Source organism: Chinchilla lanigera, unplaced genomic scaffold (genome assembly GCF_000276665.1).
Source record: "Chinchilla lanigera isolate Chin_1 unplaced genomic scaffold, ChiLan1.0 scaffold00040, whole genome shotgun sequence".
Taxonomy (NCBI): Eukaryota; Metazoa; Chordata; class Mammalia; order Rodentia; family Chinchillidae; genus Chinchilla; species Chinchilla lanigera.
In genome coordinates this window covers 4,323,164-4,348,588 of record NW_004955441.1, presented here as the reverse complement: position 1 = coordinate 4,348,588, position 25,425 = coordinate 4,323,164, and the positions used below count along the sequence as shown (strand labels likewise).

The following is a 25,425-nucleotide window of genomic DNA, read 5'->3' as shown; positions in this document are numbered from 1 at the left end:
TTGAACTTAAAAACAGTTATTTTCTCATTTGATTTTACAACCATCCTGCTGGGAAGATGGACAAGTAAGATATATATTAATACACTCTCTCTCTCTCTGTCCGTCCATCCGTCCATCCATCCATCCATCCTGTTTGTCAATGAGGAAAGTAAAACTTGTGAGGAACGAGAGCCAAGCTCTGTTTGTGTGTGTACGTACATGTAGTGAGGTGTGTGCTTAGACCTCTCAGTGCTGTCTGGATATATTTCTTTCTTCAGAAAATTAACGTTATGTTAAAAAGCATCATCTTAACTGGGCATGGTGGTGCACGCCTGTAATCCCAGCACTTGGGAGGCTGAGGCAGGAGGATCGTTGCGAGTTCGAGACCAGCCTGGGTTACAAAGTGCGCTCAAGGCCAGCCTGAACTGCATATTAAGACTCTGTCTCAAAAAAACAAAAACAAAAAAAAACAAAAACTAAAAAACCCCAGCATCTTATTGTAGCTCAGAATTCTTCTATATACTTTTAGTCAATGTGGTTACCTGAACTGGGACTGGAAGGATCTATGGAGGTAGACCACAAATTCCAAAAACTGTAAGAGATGAAGTGATTGCATAAATCAAACTTGCATGCCATGGAGTGAAGCAAAACTAAATGCTAAAAAAATGTTAAACAGCCATGCAAACTGAGAAGAAAAATTTATAAACCAATCAATATTATTTGAGTTGCTCAATCCCATCCACCATCTGGTGAAGCTACAAATCTTGGTATAAGATTTGAAGGGTCAAGGAGGGAAGACTGCGGTTCTGCACGAAGCGGCTGCAGGTGGACTTGTTTCCACGGTGGGTGTACCCATGGTTTCACTAGCTAAGCACAAGAGGAAGGGAGTAGAATTTAGAAAGATGGAGAATCCCCCAAAGCACAGCCTGAAAAGCACAATTAATCCTCTGGGTAAAAAATCTGCAACACAAACAAAGAGAAATTTATAAAGGCTGTTCAAAAAAGTACATGATAAAAGGCTAACATGAGGACTAATGGCCAATTACTTCTTCACCAGCCAAGGAAAGATGCAAATCCCAGAACAGCGCAGAGTGCCACCCAAGAATGATTTAAGTGGATGTGGACTAGAAATGTATTATGAAGACATAATTTACTATGTAATTTGTCCTTCTCAATGCAAAGACATATAAAAGTGTCTGTTTAGTGATTTCTGGATGTGTTTTGAGCCTGCCAATTAAATTTTATGTTTCTAAGTTCTGGAAAATTCTTTCCCTCTTTAATATAGTTGAGAAAAGGAACTTTGTAATACAGATTTTTAGTAAACCAGTACCACCTGCCAAATCATACTGACTGGCAGATGGTGACAGATACATCATTTTAGCAAAAGAAAGACTGAAATGTAGAACTACACATCAAATGTGAAAACAGAAGAAAATGCCAAACAGATATACTTCTGCTGCTTTTTCCTTCACCCTCTCAGCAGCAAACGGTGCACCCTTTTCCTCTGGTCGCGTTTCCTTGGGGAGTGGGGAGCTCAGTTGTATGGACAGCAGTAAATGGACAGAGAGCTGAAACCAAAGGAAAGACAAGTGCAGGACAGACGGCCAATGTCTGACAACTTCTCTATAAGCAAATGGATATAATTATGAAGCTAGTACAAGGGCTTCCAAGTTCCTGAAAGGGAGAGAAACCCTTTCTACTGGGAAAGAATGTGTGTGCCAGAGAGTTCATCAAACATATTATTTCAGGATAAAGAAAGGGGTTAATACTCATAAAGGACTGCAAAGGACCTCTCTGTAACAGTACCTTAGCCCCTGGGAACACCAGGACAGCTCAATAAACACACACTGAACAGAATGCTTCTTTCAAAGCATGAGAGTCTGTCCATGTGTGTAGTAGACATTACATGCTTTTAAAATGTTACTGAACGTAACTGCTATAAAGACGGGATTTTTAAAAACTGGTGTCTTTTGGACTAGCTTTCTTATTAACGGGCCACTGGTCTCAAGTTTTCTAGGACACAATTTTACATGAGAAAGCAGATTTTAGGTATGGCTCTCCTGCAAATGATCAATTTTACATGTTAATGTCTGAAAGAAAATTCTGTTAGGGCTGACTTCCAATTTTTATGAACCTTTAAAAAATGCCTGAATAAAACAGCAACTAATTACTGGGTGAGCAGCATGACCTTAGGAAAGACTTCTATTTATTAGTGTGCATTTAAAAACCTACATTTTAATATTGCTGTAAGACTCACGAGTGCTGCAGGGACCATAAACATTTGAAATAGCACAGAAACAAGGTAAAAACATAAGCTACTGGGCTCCTCTCTGAGCCTACTTCATGCCCACCAGAACTGTGTTTGGTTGGTCCTGCTGTATGTAAGACTAATGATCTCCAGTTTCTGCCCCACCTGCCCACTGCTCTCTGTGGCTCTTGGAAGAAGAGGGAGATTCTCCTCTTCTATACCAATGATTCATTCTTAAAACTGGGAATGTGGACTGGCCTCAAGAGATACCTGCTCCTTCTCACTATATTGTTAAGTATTAAACACTATGAGGTTAAAAACATCTCAGGTAATTTCAATTGGTTGATACTCAATGCAGTAATAACACAGACCAATTCATTTACTCACTTGAAGAACACTGTATAAACCCAACTGCAAAGAGAAGTATATTTATGGAGGATGTTTTTATCATCTATTCACCCAGTAGAGTGTTCTCAAAACTCAGGAGTCTCAAGTACCATGTGAATATTTTTAAATCTTATGTTATCATTTTAATGCTTAATTTTTTAAAAATTATGGAAGAATACGGGTCATTTGATGGCAATTTGGGAACTGACCGCTGCTGTGCAATCTCCATTTCTGCATGTGGGGCTGGGGCCCTTGCATGGGGGGAATCCTGACATGGAAAGATAGAATCCTGGCACCTAGGCTCTAGCTGGGTCAGCCTGACTTTCTGAAACTGCTTCTCCCAAGCTGCACTGTATATTTTCCTTTTGCTTTTTGTTGGGAAGAACAAGCACAGGACACGGGCTTCTGTACTTGTGGTGGTGAAGCACCTGAAACCAGGACCTTCAACACTCGTTGCTTCCTTTTTAATTTCCATGTGAGAAATCATTAGAGACAGCACTGCTCTGTCCAGCAGGCTTTCTGTCTCTGAAAGTAGGAACTTTGTATCTGACCCTATTTCTTTTATCACTTTGACAGCAAATCTGACGTTTAACTCTAGCAACTACATAGACACAGCCTGCATACCTGTGGGCACTATCTGTTTAATTTTCACTTTCAACTTTTACTTACAAACCCTATGGTTATGCTTCTCTTTTCTAATTAATATGTTACCACTGTGTTATTGAATCTGTTCTCACTGTAAAGTTGCCTCAAATCCTTGTGGCTAAGCAAGCCCCTCCGCCCCTACAAGACCTCTGCTTCTCTAAATGATAATAATGGAGCTTTGATATGTAGTATTATCTAATGGTGGTCTTATGACAAAAGATTTTTGTAGGATACTGGGTAAAAAAATACACAGTCCTACGTAAATATGGGTTTATGTATGTCAACGTCAAGTAAAATACAGACTTTGAGGAAGAATGTCCTTAAAAGTATTCCATAGAATTAGAAATCTTCATAGTATTACAGTTTCTAATCTCTTCCACAATAGAATGGCTAATATAATAAAAGACATTATAGAGCAGGACAAGAATTAAAGTTCACTCAGTAAGTTTATGGTGGTGAGAAAAAAGCAACCACTAGAAACACAGTGACCCTGTTTTGTGGTCTCAAAATTTTCTCATAGCAGATGGCAAATCTGATTTCCTGAAATCAGGGCTCTATAAAACATGGCTATAAAGGACGGCAGGCCCTGATGACCGATTCCAAGGTCACTGAGAAAGGTGCAGTTATTAGCTGTCCTCGACACATCAGACTAGAGCAAGATGTAAAGTTAATGTCCTGATAAGAAAGGCATGACACTTCAATTTCTAGAATCAAGAAGCAAAGGAAGAGAAAGATACCCTTCTTCCTTACCTAGAGAAAACAAGAGCAAATTTTATTACGCTAGGTCGTATTTTTAGGAGAAAAATGACTAAGGGTTAAAATACAGGGCAGTAAAAGATGGAGTATTCCCATGAAATAATCCTTCTATAAGCTCGTTTTTAGCAGCTGCCTGTCCAGGAAACTAGGATCATCTGAATCAGATCACTAAGTCACTCCCTCATAAAAATCTGCAGTCCTGTGTGAGGCATGAAAAACGCTTATCTCCACGGGCCTAAGGTGAACCGCTGAGACTCCTGTCCTCTAGCAGTTCACATTCTAGAATGAGAAAGACATCGGAGTATTTTCAGAGAGGTGAATATTGGAAGCAAGCATATCCAGGATGCTGGGAGCCCAGGTAAGGAGCAGCGTTTTCTGTCTCAAGTGGTACAACAATTATGGCACCAGTTAAGTATTCACAGAAAATAGTACAACTATTTACTGGGAATCACCTACCATCAATTACACTACAGTACAACCAGACAGAAAGGTCTGCCTGTCCACTGCCTGGTGTTTAACAGACGAAACTACCAGGTGGCTGATGCCAGGGGTGGAGACAAGTGGTGAGAAGAGATATAGCACAGGAACTTGCCCTGCACCCTTCCCTGTATGCCTGTATTTTTATTTTTAAGGTCTGTGCACCAGGACGTTCGACCTTAATGTATCCATTTCCCACCACCACTGGGCAGAAGCATCTGTCTGGACGTGAATGGAAGGTGGGTACACAGAATAACAAAGATTATTTAGCGTTGAAGCACAATTCTCAACGCTTCACATATAACACCTCACTTTAAATCTACTATTTCTCACTTCAAATCTACTATTTCTCACTTCAGTTTACAGATGTAGAACTGAGGCCCAGGGCGACCAAGAAACTTCCTCAGTTACACAGCTAGAACGCGGAGGAACCAGTTTTCAAACTGAGGTCATCTGGTTGTGGTCTATGTCCTGTCTTAACCGAAAAGCCACGCCACAGATGTTTCCTCAGAGCAAACCCAAGCAACACAACATGCGCCCACTAGACAGACTCCTGGGATGCAGTCAGCCAGACTCAACTGTAACGTGGCCTTTTCTTTAACGGGCCTGGGACGAGGGCAGGAAGCTTCCTGCAGGTTGAATCCTTAAAGGCAGTGGTAAATGCGGACGTTTCTATGTGTGAGATTTGGTACTGATTAAGTGATGCTTTGCAATTACTCATAGCTAACGTAACTCTGCTTCCTCCCCACCCCGGAAAACTCTGGTGGACAAACACATTTTAGGTTCTCTTTCCACTGAGCATCAAAATCCAGTAAGTATGAAGTCACCAAAAAGCTACCTCTCTTAGGAAGGGTGAAAGGACAGACAGACAGATTCTGTGTGTGAGGGAATCTTATGGCCAAAGATTTTTTTCTGGCTCACATGGGTTAAGCCTAACGCAGGTCAATACCGATGGCCAGACATCTGTCAAAGATGTTCTCTTCTCAGTAGGAAAACACTAAACTAGACAGGCAACATCTTTTCTATTCCAAATTATGGCAACCCCCATGCGGCTTTAATTACATCACCTCCTGACAGCAGTGGACAGGTTACTGAGTGCACAGGAATATGACCATGTGCTCTGTGATCATTTTTACTGAAATCCCAATCTCTTCATATTCTAAACGAGAAAAGTATGATAGCTATATGCAATCTACTATTACATTTCCAAAATTCTCTTCCTGATGGGATGGTGATTCCCATCCTACCTTTCTCCACTACACTACAGGACCTGAAGCAAACCTCCTTTCTGAGTGACCTTTAGCAAGTGCTTGAATAAATTCTCTGCTCTGTAAAAGGCAGAAGCAGCTAGACTGAACCCTCCCTCCTCCTCCTGCTGTAGCACAAATGTATACTCTCTGAGAACAAGAGAAACCACGTACCATTAACACATTCAAAGACATCACAGCACTTTCCGGGTGTCCCATCTCCACGAGAGACTATGCGGGGAGTGGATCCCACCTCACACACGGGGAAACCACATAAGCCAGAGAGACACTCGCATCTGAAACCAAAGAAAAGGGAAGGAAAACCCCATGAATACAACAACATAGAAGTTGGGAGACCACAAAGTGGCAGTGGCAAAGTACCAGGTCTATATGACAAAGCCTTATTTATCTAGTGTCAGTGGGACAGGGGAAAGGGGAGGGGGTGCTGATGGAATTTGCTTTCCAAGTAACTACAGCTCGTCTCCTTTACAGATACAGCTTTTAGCTTTAACCATTTTGGCAGAAAGATTTCTAAGATGTATTACTTCATTTCTTACTTCATCAGACTGGAATGGAGCATAACAAACACTTTCAGCTGCCATGGGGCCGTCTTTCAATGTATATGTTATATCATTCTGAGTTAATAATGCTCAAGGGGGGCCGATGCAGAATGAGCCTCCTGCAGTAAGTGGCCCCATGTTGCAGCTTTGTACTACTGATGCGCAAGTGTTCCCCACAAGCTTTTCTTTATTCAATGATTACCTGATTAGCTTTTTAGCTTTGTCTTTCCACTATGACTATCTCTAGGAGCACCCTCATCGTGAGCCGCATTTAACCTATAATTTTGCGGAACAGAAGAAGGAGAATGAAGACCGAGGAGCTCTTTATAACTGCAGGGCATAAACTTTAGTAAATGGACTCTGCGGCAGCCATCTTGGAAGTGGAAAGTCTTAACTTTTTGGATCTTCTGGTTACCGTATGTGCATGTAGCTCTATACACATCAATGTGGTGTTCAATGGATTGCAGGAGGGCTACGTTGGCTCTTACCCTGAACTCCAACTCTACTGAGAAGCCTGCCTGAGTGCACAAATCTGGTGAATATGTGCAGGTAAAAATAAGAGGAGATACAGTGTCTCATCTGCCACAACGAAACAGGAAGCAGGAAGTGAGACGTTCAGGGTAGCTGGGTATCAGCCTATAACCGTGATACAAGGAAGGAGCACTACACTTCTGCTCCCAGACTCCTCTGGGGACAGAACTGTGGGTCAGAAGTGGAGGTGCCTCAGCAGGGGGAGTTCTCAAGTTGACAGGAATAAAAGCCATCCTAAAAGCCATCCTGACAAGACAGTGTGCTGGTATTCACGTGCAGTGAGGGTAACATCTGGGGAGGTGATGCTCCCAGCAGGGAAGAACTGTTGACATGTTCATTAATTTTTTTCCTTCTTATCTGGATGATTGGTTTATTTTCCTTTTTTTTTTTTTTTTTCTATTTTTAGTTGAAATATGCTTGTGTTCTTCAAGTACTTCAATAATCAAGACTCTGAGATTTAAAGACATGTATAGTTAACTATGAAAGATGAAAGCAAAGAAGTTAAAATTTGCAACAGAGACTAAAGCTACTGGAAAGGTGTGAGTGGCCCCCTGCCCCATCCCTGTGGGGTGATGGTTACACTGGATTTCTGGGAGAGGAAGGTGTTAGATAATTAGGATTTTGCTGCAGTGATATTTCTACCTATAGTTTAAAGTAAGTGTCTGCCTGTTCAATGTGAGCTTAAGTAGAAGCTCTCAGTTCACTGTGTTTCTGCACGGCAGGCATCTTCTATGGCTGAATAACTGTGAACCCTGTTTTCAGTGTGTGGTTACCCCATACTCTTTCATGCTTATGTACCTAGCCACTGTCATTTTACACTGTGATGTATCAGCAACAGTGTATTATTTCCAGTTACTGCACTGGACATTCTGTACAGTTTAAACTCTCACAGTTTACAGATGGATGAGTCTCGAATATGGAGAGAGGGCACACCCTGGTCCTAATATCTCGATGTGGTTACAGTGTAAACATCTTACCAGGGTAACCTTTTCTTACACATTTTCCAGGATTCACATTCTTGCCTGCTGACGTGTTGTAGGGAACCATTATAGTGTAAACATCAAAGAGTGTGCAACTACCCCCTAATACAACTTCAGATGTTGTCTTTTAATACTTCAGCAATCCTTCCCCAGCATGACATGCACTTCTGTGCTAGCTCTCCTGTGGGCTGCTGGAAACTATGCCACACTGAAAACCATGACTAAGTCTGCATCTGACTTCTTTCCGAACACTGTTAGACCTCTACTGTCTTCCTAGAGACCCATACGACTACCTCGCAGAAGATCTAAAACTGCACACACCGCCTATTAACCCACTTGGAAAAGGAGAACCTTTCACGCTGAATTGTTACTTCTACTGACTGCACAGTAGGGCCAAGGACCTTTGCTGGCTGGCATGCTCCTGGCTCCTGTCCACTTGTCTATTTATCCCTCCAAGGTCTCCATGTCTGTTGGTATCTTCTGGCTTTTGATAGGTTCCTATGAACCTGAAACTGGCACCCTAAAGGAGGAGGAACTTAGGAAGGAACCACAAAAGCTGAAAATCCGGGCTGACGCCAGCACCTCTTGCACAGTTATCTGTTAGGCTGAAATCCTGGAAAACTGCCATTGCTGCAGGTCGAAAATGGACAAACAGAAATTCCATATAGTTCACCTGAGCTGAAATTAAACAGGGTTGCCCATGCTCTGTGATTTCCTCCCAGGTTGCCACTCTGATCTGTCTCCCCTCATCCAAACCATGTCACACTCATGTCAACTACTCTTCATTTCATTCACCAGCGTCTCATCCTAACACGCGACACTCTAGAGCGCACGCACCTTTCTTCGGGTATCTCCATTTCCCTTTCCCTTCGTGCTGTCCCTGCGAGCCTCTGCAGCGCTCACACTGCTCGCCTCACTGGCTCCTGAGCATTCCTGCTTCAGCCCTTCCTCCTCTTCAGCTCTCTTTCTAGATACTGCACTAGCTCCTTCTCTGAGCCTGAAACACCAGCCTTTCACTCTTCTTAGGGCAGACTACTTATCTGGCTACGAGGGCTTTTCTGCAACCGCCATGCAGTCCTTATAGAAACCTTTCTGAGGGAATGGAGATAGACATGAAGAAAAGAGGGGTGATACTACTGACACAACGAAGATACAAGAGAGAAACAGAGCACTAAGCCTAAGTGATAAAGACCCTTCCAGGCAGAGCTATGTGCATGACACTTTGTACAGAGTGCCAAAGGCTCTAGAAACCAAATCAAAGCAGCTTTACTGAGATGGCATCCGCATACTGTATCATCACCCCTTTACAGGGTGCGATCCGGTCTTTTTACATTCACAAGGTTGTACACCCATCACTGGCACCTGACTTCAGAACATTCTTATCACCTCAAAGAAAAATCCTCTACCCACTACCAGCCACTCCCTTCTCTTAGCAACCACCAATCTACGCTGTCTCCGTGTACTTGGCTTTTCTGGACAGTTCATATACATTGAGTCATACAGTATAAAAGCTAAGGGCTTCTTAACTTCAAACAAGCAACCTGTATTTGCAATCTGCCAGAAAAATCAAGCCTCTAATGTTATCCTCAGTATTAAGATAATGATCAATCAAAGTATCACATTAATAAATTTCTGCATAATGCAATCACAGCTGTAGCCAGGTGGGACTTAGCTGTCTTTTTCCTGAAGTGGGTAATGGAATCAGCATAGTGGGCATCTGAGTGCTGAGTGCAATGATGAGCAGCACTTGGCCATCATTTAAGCCCCTAGGGGGCACTCACCTCCTCAGGAGGCTGAGTCCCCTTGCTGGTCTGCAAACGAAAGTTTGTCAGCGCATACTTTCCCTTCGTGTTCCCTGCTTCCCGGACTACACAGACAGTCCCAGGTAGGCCAGAAGGCCGAAGTCCAGGCTCCTGGGCACAGCTTACTAGGCGTTCCCAAGACGGCTTCTTCCTTTGAGTTTCCACGTTTTACTGGGTGCTCCAGGCATCTGTACTCTTGGGACAAGAGTGATGGCCATTCACTGAGTCCACCTACGCTCCCTTGCTCCCCTGTGCCCCAGCTCAGAGGTCCGTTCAGCTTCAAATCCCCTCCTTTCCTTTGCCTCTGGAGAATCCCCAGTGCCCTCAAGACCAATCCATCCTAATAGGCTTTTTCTGGTGCAGCAGCAAGAATCAGTGTTCATCTTTTCACTGCTGATCTTGAACACAACACTTGGGTACCTAACTCTTAAGAGTGTACCTGTGCCCTGTACTGAATCAAAATCATATTGATTCTCCTGTGCACTCCTCTAGTGGAGGGGGGCATGGCTTATCCGTCTTATAAATGAAGAAAATGAGTGTGCTATCCAAACAAAAATCTGGAACAACATTTTTCATGGCTATAAAATCAGGGGTTACAGCACGCACAGTTTTCACACTATTTTATTTTTACACATTTCAGACTGAGAGCTTTTTTTTTTTTCATGTTTTTCAAAATGAGTATGTAGAAGACCGAAGAATTTGTTTGCAATGCAGACTCTAAGGTATCACATTTGAGGATGGTTTTCTGTCAGTCTGGAGAGGAATCACGGAATCTATCCACATCATAACCTCTCCAGAGGAACCTGGACCCACTCTCTGAGAACAGTGCATGTAGGTGTGCAGGGTCTGGGTCACCACAGCTTAATGTGCAGTTAAACAAGTATGGCTGGTTTTTACATTTTAATGAGAGCTATGCTTATAGTATACACATATCCTCAACCATTTATAAAGACGCCTTCCTATCTATGCAACTTTGCTCAGGAGAGGCACCACATCTGAGTGACTGAAGGGAAGAACCCCTTATTAATTTATCTAATTCAGCCTCCACTGGAACAATGCGTGAGCAAGCTCTAGCAAGCCACTTAAACTCACACAGGCTTCGTTTTCTTATCTGTGAAGGGAGGTGGTTGGATCACAGCAAACTTTCTGCTAAGTACTGTATAAAATCCCATTATTCCGTGGCTGCAGTTTCCACCACCATCACTACTGCGATCTGATTCTGGGGGATCCTCCCCTGGCTAGGGCCCTGTCTCGGGAGCAGGTCAATTATCCTGCAGCGCCACACTGTCCTCCTCCCTTAGCGCTTCAACCTTCAGGCCTGGCTCCACCTGGGAGTGTGTTATGCTGATTTTTTATTGTCTAAAAGGTGTAGTAATTGCATATTTATAACTTTTTCTCATAAGGTAGAAGACCTCAAGCCAGTAACTGAGTGCCCAAACTGCAACCCACAACCCACTTATCTATTGCAAAGTACCAATCCTGAAATTAAACCTGAACACTGCAGCTCTAGTTTAAAAAAAAAAAACAACTCATACACTGGGCTCACGTGCTGACAGAGAGGACTCTGCCTGCCACCTGGAAGCAACATGCTAGAAAAATCCCTCAATGTGGAGGTCCCAATGAGGCATGTTGAGATCCTTCAAAGTTACCCACTGAGAAGAATCAATGCCTTGTTTTACGGAATGACTAGAAAAAACTTTAAAGGATGCTGAACCAGAAGGATTGCAGGAGGAGCCACAGGGAGATGGTCCTCTGCCCTCCCACAGCCCTTCCAGGAAGAACTGAAAGGCCTCTGGAATGTGAACTCGGGTGGGAGCCACAGCACCAAGGCAAATATTATTCTAACACCCTCTTGCAATAAGTTCCTCCAGTGGAGAAAACTAGGAAGTAGCAAACTCTCAGGATCTTGATCTTCCCTCAGCTGACGCTTATCTGTGCTCACATCCTGGTGGAAAAACAAGTCAGTGAGGCCCTCTGGAAAAGAATACTTCTAACCCCGAACAGATTGGCTTTATTCCACATCGGAATGGATCGCCGAGCTCTTCAAAAGGGGACACATTGCTGTCTACAAATTAAAAAACTGCTATTTACAGGTGGGGGGACTGTCTCCCTTCCAGTAAGGTAATGAAGATAAATGAAGCATTAAAATGCCCAAATGCTTGCACTACTAAGCTTCCACACCATGTATTAATGAAATAGCTTGTCAGGAATGGAAATCATGACACATGAAGCACACCCCTATTCTATGAAAAGTATCTTCAACTTTAATTAAATTTGATGCATTATCTTTCCACTGTACTTCCTAAATTTCTTCTTTCCAGGTATGTGTAAGTTAGAGGAAAAACTGCAAACAAAATAGCCAAAACAAATAGGTTTCCCATCAGAGGGTCCAACTGCCCTTACAGAAAATAGCACCTCTCCCCTCAAAGCACCTTAGGCTCACAACTTTCCTACTGACCACGCGCCAGCCCTCCTCCACCTTTCCTCCCCTTCTCCTAACTAAACCCTGCAAGATCTCTTTGTATTTCCACTACCCAAGCAGGGAAGCTGGCTCAGGAAGCACGGAGGACCGCACGCCTCTGTCCTGCAGCCATCTCTCATTCTGGAGGGAGCTGCTTCCTGCACAAACACAAACCACATTCTTCACCACTTTCCTTTCAGAGGCAAGAGTGAATCACTTAGCTTTCCATGTTTTGTTTTGCTTTCCTCTGAGAACGGGAACTCTCCTGCAGAGAAGGCACAAACCGAGGACATTAGGTGACATACTCCACTTCCCACTATTAGTAATAGTGATGAGGTCCACTGTCTGGCCTTAATGAAGCAGTCCTGACAGCTTTTTTTCTTCCTAGCCTTCTCAAGGGACACCTGATTATGTTATCCTTCTCAAGGCTGGCATGCAGCTCAGGAAATTTAAGATGTTAAACTGGAAGAAAAGTGGTATAAACAATATGAGATTTTGGGTAAATACAAGTTTATTCCACATGGCTCCTTTCTACAAGGATTATAAAATTGTATTTTAGACCTGTGCTCTACAGCAAGTAAATGTAAGGAGGAAGAAGCAGTGCTTCCTGCAAAGGAAAGCACTGATGTGCCAGGCCGAGGAGGAGAGCTGGGGCAGTTCTGAAGGGACTCACACCTGGCAGTCGGAATCCAGAGGCCCAGAAACACAGCTGGAAACAATCCAGACCTCTGCTAAAAACACTGGGGCAGCCGGGCGTGGTGGCTCACGCCTGTAACCCCAGCACTCAGAAGGCTGAGGCGAGAGGATCACTGCGAGCTCGAGACCAGTCTGGGCTACGAAGTGAGCTCAAGGCCAGCCTGAACTGCATAGGAAGACCCTGTCTCAAAAAGACAAAAACAAAAAAAACCACCGAGGCTGGGACCTGGCAGGCGCTGAGTCGCTCAGTCCCACTCCACAGTCCGAGACGGAGCAGGGAGAGCTGAGGATGCCAGGACAGGAAGGCTCTTGGCTGCCACTTCCATGGGTCTGGAGAGATAGATACTGTGTTTGCTTCCCTGGCTGGCAGGATGGGAGGGAGAGAGGCACAAAAGATCAATGTGGACAAGAAGAACGAAGGGAAATTGCCACATCACACTCTGAAAGGAAGGCTGCGGCTTGGATGTGAGCCGAAGTTTACGACAGCAATGTACCTTGTTCCCAATTGACACTGGAACCTCCAACTGTATTAGAAATGGCTGCTCTGGAACACAGAATCTGCTGGCTTATGAACAGGTAACTATTTTGTAACTCTACTGAGAGTGTACGTGCAGCAGGCTGGGTGGACGCTGTGTGTACACAGGACGCTGCTGCCTTCGGCTTAGAAAGGTGCTGGATCTGTAACCACAGACAGTGTAATACAGACCCATCCAATCCCCTGCCCTGCGCACATGAGGAGCAAACACCAATGCCCCCGAACTAACAAATGTTCCACTTCAAAACCTGAGTGCAACTCCACGGTGGGGGTGCTGACAGTCCCCCAGGCCATGGCTGGCACTGCAGCAGATGATGCGAAGTGTGTATCACTTGGATCCACACAGGCTGTCAATTCCCGGCCTCTCATCCCTGTCCTCAGAGCCAAGTGAGGACTGTCCTACCTCCCCTGGGGAACGCACACCCCACACATGGCTCAACTCCCAGGGCCTAGTCCTCCTGTCCTGACCTCCTTCCAACTGTGCCTCTGCTCTCCCCATCTCTCCTCTGCAGCCAAACCCATCACCTCCACAGGCTCCCCTCCAACCTGCTTCTAACACCAGCTCTGCTTCACAGCCCTCTCCAGGGGGACTGTGCTTCCCACCACTCACTCACCACCTGCGGTGGAAGGAAGGTCAGTGTCCTCCCAGGTGACCACCGATGACTCCACACGGCTCTCCTCTCTCACACAACACTCCCTCCCCCCTCTGTGGCTGTGATTCCTACCTAGCTCCTTAGGAGGCACAGGCCTGCAGGGAGTGCTTTGCTATCAGCCTCCTAAGTAGCTTGAGTTCTGGCTACTTAGGAGCTATGTGACCTTGGGACCTTGGACAAATTATCCTATCTTACTAGGTCTCAAGTGAACCGCATGGAAATAGGGGTGGTTAAAATGCTCACAAGTCCTAGGACTGTTGTGTGCCTCCACTTCTGTCCACGCTGCCAGCACACTGACGCTCACCCTCAAGAGAGGTGCACTCCCAGAGCTTTCACTCTGCTACCATCTCTTTAACAAGACAGCCTCATATTCCTGGTGCTACACCCAAACCCACCATCTTCCCAGTACCTTTATATTTCTCGCCTCTTTTCTCTCCTGTCTCCAGTAGCTCGACAGCAAAAATGTCATTTAAACCAAAACTAGCAAATCTGAAAGTGCAGGAGTCCAGCAGGAACCCTAAGAAGGGTAGAGAGTAACTATCAAGATGGTCTGTGACCTCTGAGGGGGTGTCACCACTCACTGTAAGCAGAAACATAAATCCAACAATGCTATGTCTTCCTCCTGGTTCAAGAGAAGCCAGGTTTTTACGTGAAGCACACTGTTTTGAAATGGTGGTCACCAGTGTGAAGATGGCCCAAAAAGGTCATCTTAAAAACCCCACTGAGCGCCAAAGCTACCGACTTCCTGTGGGCTGAGGGCTGCCTGGGAAGAGAACCCTGCTGGCAGGAACCTTCCACACGGTCAGTGTGAAAGCTCCTCCTCGTGCTTCACACACGTCCATTCGCCTCCATGAGCTGCTTCTTCCAAGATGCTTCCTCTAACTGGAGGCACAAAGATCAACCATCGATGCTGTGCAGGCAGGTGCGTATGGTGGGGCGTGGCTGTGAGTGCCCATTAACTGTGACAGAGAGAGGGCACTTCAGGTGAGAAAGAACCTGTTCCACTTACAGAGGCACGAAAGAACACAGTGTACTTAGAGCATCAGTGGTTCAGCCTATCAGAGCACACTGTGTTGAGATGAGGGCTGGGGATCTAATGAAGGACCGGCAGATGACACAGCCAGAGGAGGAGGCATGGGTCTACAGACTCTGCACACCATTCTTTACTTATACGCAACTGGAAAGGAAGAAAACTCCATAAACAAGTGATACGGCCTTGCCATGGGGGTGGTTATAGGGAAACAATCCAACACTGTCATGAATTCCATTTTTCTTGAATCATGAAAATGGGATTGGTGCTAATGTTTGAAACTGGTAGACACTAAAAGTTAAAAAAAAAAGTCAATGACTACAATAGCCTAGAATGCCCTTTTCTCTTTCTCCATCTGGAGAGCTCTGCCTCATTCCTAAAGATTCAGCTCAAGAGTCAATTCTGACAGTTTTCCAAATAGAAATTAGTTTTTCTTTGTGAGCTTTTTGTTATTTTGCACACTTCTACTTCCAAAGGACTAACACTTGAAGTCACAATAACTAGCCAATGTTTGCCTTCCCTTAGGCTTCATGCTCCCAATACCTGGCACTTGAAAAACCCACAAAAACTTATTCCCTGAAAAACCCAACACTACAAGGAGGTTTGATGCTGAGACTGTCACACACTGTCCATACAATGCAGACAAATTTATATTTATTTGTGCTATACCTTGCAAACATGCAAGGTACGTCCCTGCTCTTAAAGAGTTCAGTCTACAGGAGCCCCTTTTATTTATGGTTTCCCTTTCCAGTTTTAATTACCCATAGTCAAATGAAAAAATACCAGAAACAATCCTGCATTTTAAATAACTTCTACTGCAGCCTACAGCACACAACTGTACTCCAGTATACAGCTGTTCTATCGCTAATCTCTTATCGTGCCTAACTTATAAATTTTAGTTGATCAGAGTTACGCGTGGATAGGAGAAACACAGTACATATAGGGTTTAGTATTACGTACAATTTCAGGCACTAAGAGTCTTGGAATACATCTATTGAGAATAAGGAGGAGGGCTGGGGATTTAGCTCCGCGGCAAAAGCGCCTGCCTGGCAAGCACAAGGTCGTGAGTTTGGTTCCTGGTACCGGAAAAAAACCAAAAAAAAAAAAAAAGAGAATAAGGAGGAGCTAGAGCAATGTCACAGGATGTGTCATTAAGACTTCTCGAGAACAGCTGACTGATCTATAGAAACAAGAGCCACGATATGTAACTCCTTTCCTTTTCAAACACAAGCACAGTCAGCAAAAGGTAACAGTTAATGTATCTGTCCATGTGCTGTCTTTATAACAGACAGCAAGTCCAAGAAAAACCAGCTGTTTCCATCTGCAGGGTTCCATCTGCAGTTCAGTGTCTATGGGGCAGATATAACCCTTCTGCAAACGGCGTCAGCTACAATGAGAGGAGCGCTATTACTTACACAAAGGTAACTAAAGGGTAAAATACATCCCATGAAATTTTAGGTTGCTTTTGGCATTTTCCAAAGCGGTAGGGTTTGAACATTTTAGATTTGCTCATGAGGTCTGAGAATAACTTTACAAAGCATTCTGCAGAACTGTCCAGGGTGTTCTGGTTTCTGAATCATGGTGATGCTTCAGCAAAGAGGATGTGTCATGTTTAAAGGGGGCTGTCAATCTGAATGGCTTGGGATCAGGTAGGGGACTGACTCTTTAAAGCACAATTTTGGGTGTATTTAGGTGGGTCATGGGGATGTGCTCTTGGGTGTGTATCTGTCCCTCACCTCTTCCTCTCTCATACTGTTCCCTGCCACCATGAACTAAGGACCTCTACTCTATCATGTCCTTATTCCTTGATGCTTCTGTCTTGGAGCCAGCAGACCATGGGCTGGACCCCCTAAAACTGTCACCCAAATTAAACCTTTTTTCCTTTAAGCTGTGGGTACTGGATACTGTGTCCCAGCAACTGGAAAGTTACCACAGGATAGGTATCAAAAGCCTTCGAGTTCAGTACTACCTATGCTGTGGATTCTGCTTTCAAACTTCACTGAAGGTCTTAAGGAATTCAGTTAAGATACTGTCTTCCAGTTTGAGTCAGAGGGTCACATACAGTGTCTGCTGATGATCCTGACAATTCGGACCAAACTCCAGACTCGGTGGAGTGGCAGCTTTGCTTATTTTCAAGACTAAAACAAATAAAAGACAAAACTAGTGGCCAGTCAGATTGTTGGGGAAACACACAAGGAAGAAGCCCCTAGCATGGGAAGCGCAGGGCGTACACATCTGAAGTACATTATTGACAAATCACTCTACTGGGAAGATGGTTTGTACCCTATGGGCAAGGGCTTTACTTCTAGGAAAGCATATTTGCTTCAATCTGGGGACAGATCCAATAATAACATGGAATTCCTACAATTATTTTGTTTTAAAAACATCAGAGTTTAATAAGATTCTGGCTTTTTTAGTCATGAGCTGACTTGCTCTTTTGGGCCAAGAATTACTGTGACAGAGGGCAGCAGAATAGATGTTCTTTTCTTAGTTGAGAAAGAGGAGCTTCAAATAGACTCCCAAATTTTTTCTACATGTGTTTGAAAACAAGAGAACGCTACCATAGCATGTCAAGAGTCAGGAATGTTTTAAATCTGTGCTATGGTAATGCATACTTTACATATTATATAATGTCATTTATCCCCAGAAAGTAGCTGGAGAAATCATCCAAATTAAAGTGAATCAAAAAATTGAACTGAATTAAAGAAATCTGTCTACTAACAGACCAATCTAAAACAAACAAAAAGCAACCAAAACTACTATATAATGCCGTCTTCTTTGAGACAGAATCTTGGAACAGATGGACATGATAATTAATTACCAGGCTCTTAATTTGATAAAGTCCTTTTGAAACTGCATATTCAGGGACAATTTCCACTGATCAGCTGGAGCAGGCACGACATAAACAACTTAATTACCTAGCAAAATGTTAAAAGCATATGGGCCCGTGAAACGTTACTTGATGATCTGAAGAGCTTACCGTTGTCCTGCACAGAGCCCTGACAGCCTCCAGCCACCTGGGGAGGCTTCTGCCTCTGGGAGGTTTGTCCGGTCGGGGTGACGGGCTTTGTGTTGACAGTCACTGACTCACCACTCTCACCCCCTGGTACCTTTTTAAAGGTTTCTAAAGGAACAGCAAAACCATGGCCTGGCACTCTGGACACAAAGGGTTGCTTGAGGAATATCGAGCAGCTCATCCATCCTCACTTCTAATGCTACATGACTCTGATCCTGTTACTCAGAGCCTGCTGCTCCGACGTGGACAGGTACTGCTGAGCACAGCAATAAGAAAACCCACCAAGTTCTCAGTAGGAAAGGAATCCTTTGATTCAAGATCTGAAACTATATCTACAAATAGAGACAAATGAGAAAAACTGTGATGACTATTTGCTATATGTGCTTTTTTTTTTTTTTAAGTATTGGGAATTGAACTCAGGACCTTGCACTTGCCAGGCAGCACTTGTGCTACTGAGCTATCTCCCCAGCCCGCATATGTAGTTTTTGAAGTCCCTGATTTTCGAGTTCAAATATAAAGCTGGCATGTTAGCTTTTTCTTAAGTTTGGCTGCATCATTTGGTAGAAAGCAAGTCTATTAGGAGACTGTTTCTCCTTAAAGGTAGAGTACTCTATGTGTATGCCTCTATCATATTACCGTCCAAAGGCCTGGAGACTTCTTGCAACTGGCACTGGTGAAATCTGTAGGGTGCTGAGATCACTCATTACCTGGGCCACATAGTATTTTACTCATCACCAGATTCTACATCAGGTCCAATGTCCTCTGTTTTCCCTGAGCTCCTCAACCAGTATTTAATTATTGAAGTTTTTTAATAGATTTGAGCATTTTCAAATCTGTACTTTGTTTTCATTCACATGGTTAGAAAAATTTTGATTTAACTCAAGCGCTTCTGAAAAGAATGTGCCAAAGATTCCATTCAGCTGGCCTCATCCAGAATGAGTCAGGTTCAGGCTACGAGCTCTGGAACTCCAGAAAGCTCCTCTCCAAATCCTGACATTTATTCACAAGAAACGGCGTGCTATCGATCTGCCAAGACTCTGCTATCAGAATGCAACACAGCACAACACAGGTTTTCCTGAGTACAAGAAAACCAGGATTGAGGAATGAGAACTATGCGTCCTAGATTTTTAAATGGAAGCAACTGAGGGTGAACATCTAGATGTCACAGTGACAGGAAAGATGTTCCATGACCTTCACTCTGGTCACGGGCTGTGTACTCAACTTCTGGACACAATGAGATGGCTCATCACCCTTCCTCACGTCGCATTTCCCTTCCAGGAGAGACAGTGCTCGGAGTTGCTACGATGTGATGTGAGAGTATACTGTCGTCTGAGGTCCCTGCTTATAGGAAAGAAATAAAACTGAAGCCCAATCTAAATAATAAAGGAACTTAATTTAGATCTTTTAAAAAGAGATATAGAAAGAAATGGTTCCTCAAATTAGGAACATAGGACCTAAAATTCTTCCATAGCATTTCGTGGCTGTGTGGACGTACGATTATGTGTGGACGTACAATTAAGTGTAAAACACAGCAAAAAGCAATAGGCACGTGGAGGAGCTGAATAAAGCAAGAGAAGTGATCATCCTTTTATCTGACTTCCCTTGGACTTTCTCCCTTTCCTATCACTACACAAACCATATATCACTCCCACTGTCTTCTGCATCCTAGAATTTCTAAAACTTTTCTTCTTTCTTTCTGAAGAGTTTTCTAATACCAGCAGCTTGGGTTTCTGACTCTCTAAAGGGTTTAGGAAAGTCAAAGAATGGAGAGGTAGAAGTTACTTTTGAAACCATCTAATCCTGCCTCCTCTCCTTCCCCAGATAAGAAAACGGACGCAGATAACATGAAAAGCTTGCCCTGAATTAAGGCAGAAGCGGCCCTGGATTCCAGCACACTTAGCATCCACTATGTGCAATGCAGGGAGAAGCAATGAAAAGGGGAGTACTCTTTAGCTCTCAAATTGCTTCCAGGGATGGCGAACCTTTCAGAGCTTTCAATGATACAAACAGCCTGCTGTGGCATGTGTGCCATAGGTCTGCCACCGCTAGTTTCGGCATGGATACGCATTTGATTCTCGACAGTGATAACCAAGAAGGTACCAGCACAGACTGTCAAGTTTTCTGAGCTGGGCAGTGGGAAGGAGCTGGTGGTGACTGCTCAGGGTCCCAGGGGCACTGCAGCCCAGTGGTTGGCTCTGTGCCTTTGCTGACCAGGCAGGTCCTTCCAATTCCACACAGAAATGCAACTGCAACCTGCGTCCTGGGTTGAGCTCTATCATTCAGGTTCATCAATATTTCCCCTGGGGCTGTACTTAGAATCCCAAGTGCTCAATATGGCCTATTACATTTTTTGGTGAAAACAGAAGGCATATCTTAGGCAACGTGTCATCAGAAAGATAATCTGAATTTTTTAATTACTCTGGAGCTAGGGAAACAAGTAGAACAAAAGTAGGAGTTTGGGTATAGTGTCTCAGCGAACAAGAGACCGAGTGCCTGGATATAGGCTGCAGAAGACTCAGAACAGGCAGAAGCCAGGAGCGAGCCTGAAAACTCGGCTTTCCACGGTGTACCCAACTCAAGGGAAACCCTATTTCGAGCTTTTGGACATCGTGAACATTTATTTCTATGCCAAAATAATTGGTCTGGGTTTTTAAAGCACTTTTAAGAAAGGCATATTTACAGATAGACTGATAATGTGATAGAGTGAACAGTTAGGGACAAATCGCACTTAAATTCAGAATGGCTAACTATCAGTAACATTAAGCTCATTTGTTATAAAAAATACAATTAGTAAAAAAAAAACCTTGCTTCTGAGGAACATAAGATAGAGGTATTACTGCACCACTGTTTATCTAGTGACGGTCAACCCTGTAAAGGCTGCATCCGAAAGACTGGAGAAAACGAGCGCAGCTAAGTGAAGCCTAAAATTAGGTGCACACACCAAGGGCGAAGAGCGAGGAGGACAGAGGAAGTATCTGTGTTGAAGGCTGCTTCTGGACAAACAGCCCAGCTGGAAAGGCTGGGAACTCACAGAACACAGCCCGGGGGACCTACCCTCCAACCACAGCCGGCGGGGATCGTTTCTCTCAAACAAGAACAACAGAAGGGAATTGCTATGCAACACTCTCCGAGTTTTGTTTTTGTTTAAAAAAACAAACTCGATTTCATCAGGCAGCTCTTCCTGCATCCCCCACCCACACTGTGGGATGAGGGAACACCCCGTGTAACCGGGCAGTCACAACAGCCCTTGAAGACGGAGGGCAAGAGGAACAAGCGGTGAACGATGCTTAAAGCATCCCAATTCTGTTCCGGGCAAATGGGCAAGTGCCGAGGGAAGATGATGCAGGTGCCGCGGACCCTAAGCCCCAGGGCCAGGACACCAGCCCCTGGAAAAGGGTCACACATCTACAGTACTCCACAGCTTTCTGCGGTTGAAGATAACATCTACAGGGGATTTATGTGAGTCCAATGCATATTATGGTAGATTAAAAAATGGCCACACATTCTTTGCAGCTGCTCCCAGCCAGAGGCGGGATCGGATCTTCTCTGCCACTCGTTGGAGCAGGGCTCAGCTGTGACTGAGCTGCTTTGAGCAACAGGGCAGTGATGTGCGGATCCCCAGTCTTGGTCCCTAAAAGCTCTGCTACTTTCTCTCTCACTTCTGCTACCATATGAAACAGCCCAGGAGGAAGGAACACATGGGGAGAGTCTGTCCCGCCACTCCTGCTGAGGTCCCAGGCCCGTGAGCGACATCCAGCCTGTGACGACCAGCCAGCTGACCAAGAACGGCCCAGTCAACACAAGCACTGTGGAAAATAAAAAAACCTGTGCCATTTTCAACAACGTACTACTTTTGAGGGTGCTGTGACACAGCAACGAATACCTGAGACATATATATTTTGTGCATTTGTGCTATGCTGATATAAATAAATGTGTCAGTGAGATATTGCACTGATTTACTTCCTGGTTTTAAAAGCACTATTATAAAAACACTGCAATAAAAGAACACAAAAAATATTTATGATTTTGAGCAAGAAAATTATTTTCCCAAATTCCAATTTCATACCTGTGTATTCCTCATGGAGTTAAAGTGATGATAAAAGTGAAAATATAGCCAGGCGTGGTGGCTCATGCCAGCATTCTGGGAAGCTGAGGCAGGAGGATCCCACGTTCAAGCCTAGCTTGTGAAACTTAGCAAGCCATTGTCTCAAAGTAAAAAATAAAAATAAAAAAGGACTCCATGCAAAGGTCCCAAGTTCTATCTTTAGTATTACCAAAGAATAAAAATAAGAAAGGGAGAACTAAGGACCAAGGCACATTACCTTTTAAGCTGTTACCTGCATGTTGCTTAAAGACTTTCGTTATTTTTCCTTCATTTATATCAATGTACATGACTTGCACATTTCTCTGCTGTAAATTCCCTTATGTGTGGCAACACCTGTACACACACAACGTGCATGTGCACACAGATACTACGTGCACAAAGGTATTGGGCGCCCAGGGGTAAGGCCTAGCATTAAAGCCCAGATCCACTAACCTTCCTCCTTTCCACTCTGTCCTGCAAGGTGTGGTGACCTGCCCACAGCTGACACCATGTTCAGTAGAAAAGCATGAAAAGACGTGACAGGGTGTCTGGAAATCTAAGCCAGGCTGAGGGAAAAACAAGTTACTAACAGTTACAAGTTAACTGTATCACTCGTAAGAATGATGTCTAAATAGGACCAAGTTCAGAACAGACAGACAAAAGCCAAAAATGAATGGTGGGCATTAAGGAATAGCAGAGTGCTAGACAGAAAGAGGGAATAATGTACACTCATGAAGACCAGAGCCAGGAGGGAAAACTGGCACGGATTAGGGGCAGACGTGGACAGAGACACTGCACACAACACGAACATCTCGGAACGCAACTGTGCTTGATGAGTGAAAAATAATAAATGAGTGAACTGAAAACATCCCACTCTACAGAAAACCCATGCACTGAGCGAGGCCTCACCCAGAAACAGGCAGCGAAGCGTCTCAGTGGTGGAGCAGTCTCACTGGAAATGGCAATGCCACACAGGACGAAAGGGAAGGGGAGGAAATGTACTCTTTAAAATGAGGGGACGCTGGGCGTGGTGGCGCACAACTATAACCCCAGCACTCGGGAGGCTGAGGCAGGAGGATTGTTGAGAGTTCCAGACCAGCCTGGGCTACAAAATGAGCTCAAGGCCAGCCTGAGCTGCATAACGAGACCCTGTCTCAAAAAAGTCAAAAAGCCAAAAATAAATAAATAAATAAATAAAATGAGGGGCAAGCTGGGTGTGGCAGCTTTGTCTCTAATCCCAGCACTGGGAAGGCTGAGGCAAGAGGATCATGAGTTGGAAGCCAGCCTGGATATGGTTAAGACCTTGTCTTAAAAAAGAAGAGGGAAGAAAAGATGTGGCTAGGCCCATAAGCTCTTTTTCTAGTCTATGAAAGTATAAATCTTTCCAAAAGGGGGGTTGTTACTATCACCAAAGGTAATTTACACAGCTAAAGTTTCAGATATTTTACCTTATTCTTTCCTAAATGTAAAGGACTTCTTGCCCACCCTGGCATTCTCCAATAATCAGCCGTGCTCTCATATGCCTCTACGCTCTCTGCAATGCTCTTTATAAATATGCAAGCAGATGTCAATCACAACAGGATTTTATATACAGTGTTCTTCAATGTGCTTCATGATTGAAAATCATACCCTTAAAGATATTTGACATGGCTCATATACAAGAGTGAAGTTAAATGCTTTTTTTTCCCTTAAAGAGTACTACTATTACTACATTGGGCTTTCTTCTTTTTATTTCCATTTGTATATGATTGTTTGAGTTTTACTTTCTTATCACAGTATGACTTGTCCACAATATACTACACACGAGGCTGAGTAAGGCTGAGCAATAAGCCTGAGCATACTGGGTATTCACCAGCTCACCTACTGAACATGTAAGGGAAAGACAGAATTGCTGAATTCCAGAAACACCCTTTAGTTGGTGAGACAAGACTTTACGCATGTCACAATGAGATAATAGTGCAAGGAAGGATACGATTGACTTACAGCATGGAAAAAGATGGGAGTTCAGGGATGGACAGGGGTGGACAGGGATGGTTGATGCACAAAGACTGCAGGGATGCAGTGGAATTAACTGGAGTCCTACAGAATGAGTGATATTCAAAACGATGGAAGGGCGACATCAAGGTGACTGATGCCAAGTGGTGAGCAGAGCGGCTGGAATGGAATGTTTCTGCAGCACTGAGTCCTGGACCATAAGGAAGCGGGCCTAGGGCAGAGTACCAAGGTTAAAAGTGAACAAAGATAGCATTACCACCCAGTGGCGGGAAGGCAACAACAACATAAGTCTATTCATTCTTTCTTCAACACACAAATCATGTTGGCTGAGAACGGGCCTACTGGTACACTCACTCATCCGTAAGTGTAGGCTGACGTACTACATTCAGGTACTAGAGGCTGACAGGACTCCAGTTCCTGGAGAATCCTACACAGTAAGAGGGACAAAAAACCCCAATGATTTCAATGTATTCTAGAAACTATTCCGATGAAGGGCTATGCAGGATTACAAAGGAGCAGAGACGGACACCCAAGTCATCCTCAGGGGCTGCAGACAGAAACGCTTCAAAGAGGGGGAAGTGCAGTCGTGCAAGCGGGCGGAAGCCGCCCAGGTGGAAGCGGAGGACGGCTGTTCTCAAAGAGGCAGCTGCGAACGCGAAGGCTCAGGACAGGGCGCGCTCGGGACAGGGCCCGCGAGAGGTGGGAACACAGGATCCGTGTGCAGCGGGGCAGAGGGTGCGCAAGGGTCACTGACTGCCTACAGCACAGGAAACTAAAGCGCTTGAGAACTGATCCCTTCTTTGCAAATCATTTACCGGGGATTTTGAATGACTTCCTCTTCGTATTTTCCATTTAACACCACAGGTACATCTAACTTAAGGGTATCCTTCAGTCCTGTGCCAAAGTCAAAATTAAGCAATATAAAAATAAACAATGCACAGTTTCTGTTCGCTAGATTCACAGAAGCTTGGGGATACAATGAAAGGCATCTAGCTCTCCCTCCCCTCCAGTGTAACATTTCTCTTGCTCACTCCTGGCAGGTGGCTGTCCAGATGGAAGAAGATCTGTCTGGTCCCAGAGAGCTCAGCTGGCCTCAGGAAGTGGCCCAATTCATTGCTGAACATCACTAGCTGTGAGATAGTTTTTTCTTAAAGTGAGAGGCAAGGTGCCTTCCTGTATCTTTTACCCATTTTGACTCCCTGCTCGGCCTCCTACTTGCAGATGGTGTTATGTTATGTTTATATATCAAGGGCTTCTTTTTTTTTTTTTTTTTTGGGGGGGGTTTTGGTTTTTCTCCGGTACCAGGAACTGAACTCACGACCTTTGCCAGGCAAGCGCTTTTG

General features: G+C 44.3%; 1 protein-coding gene across 1 annotated transcript in view; it reads right to left on the bottom strand.

Moving 5' to 3' along the window:
* The window catches only part of Crim1 (cysteine rich transmembrane BMP regulator 1 (chordin-like)), a gene marked incomplete at its 5' end in the record, with an annotated part of 145,127 nt that overhangs the window by 71,949 nt on the left and 47,753 nt on the right, over positions 1-25,425 (bottom strand). Inside the window, one exon of the mRNA XM_013517514.1 lies at positions 5,914-6,035. Within this exon, the coding sequence (XP_013372968.1) occupies positions 5,914-6,035 (122 nt within the window). The remainder of the gene's footprint in view (positions 1-5,913; positions 6,036-25,425) is intronic.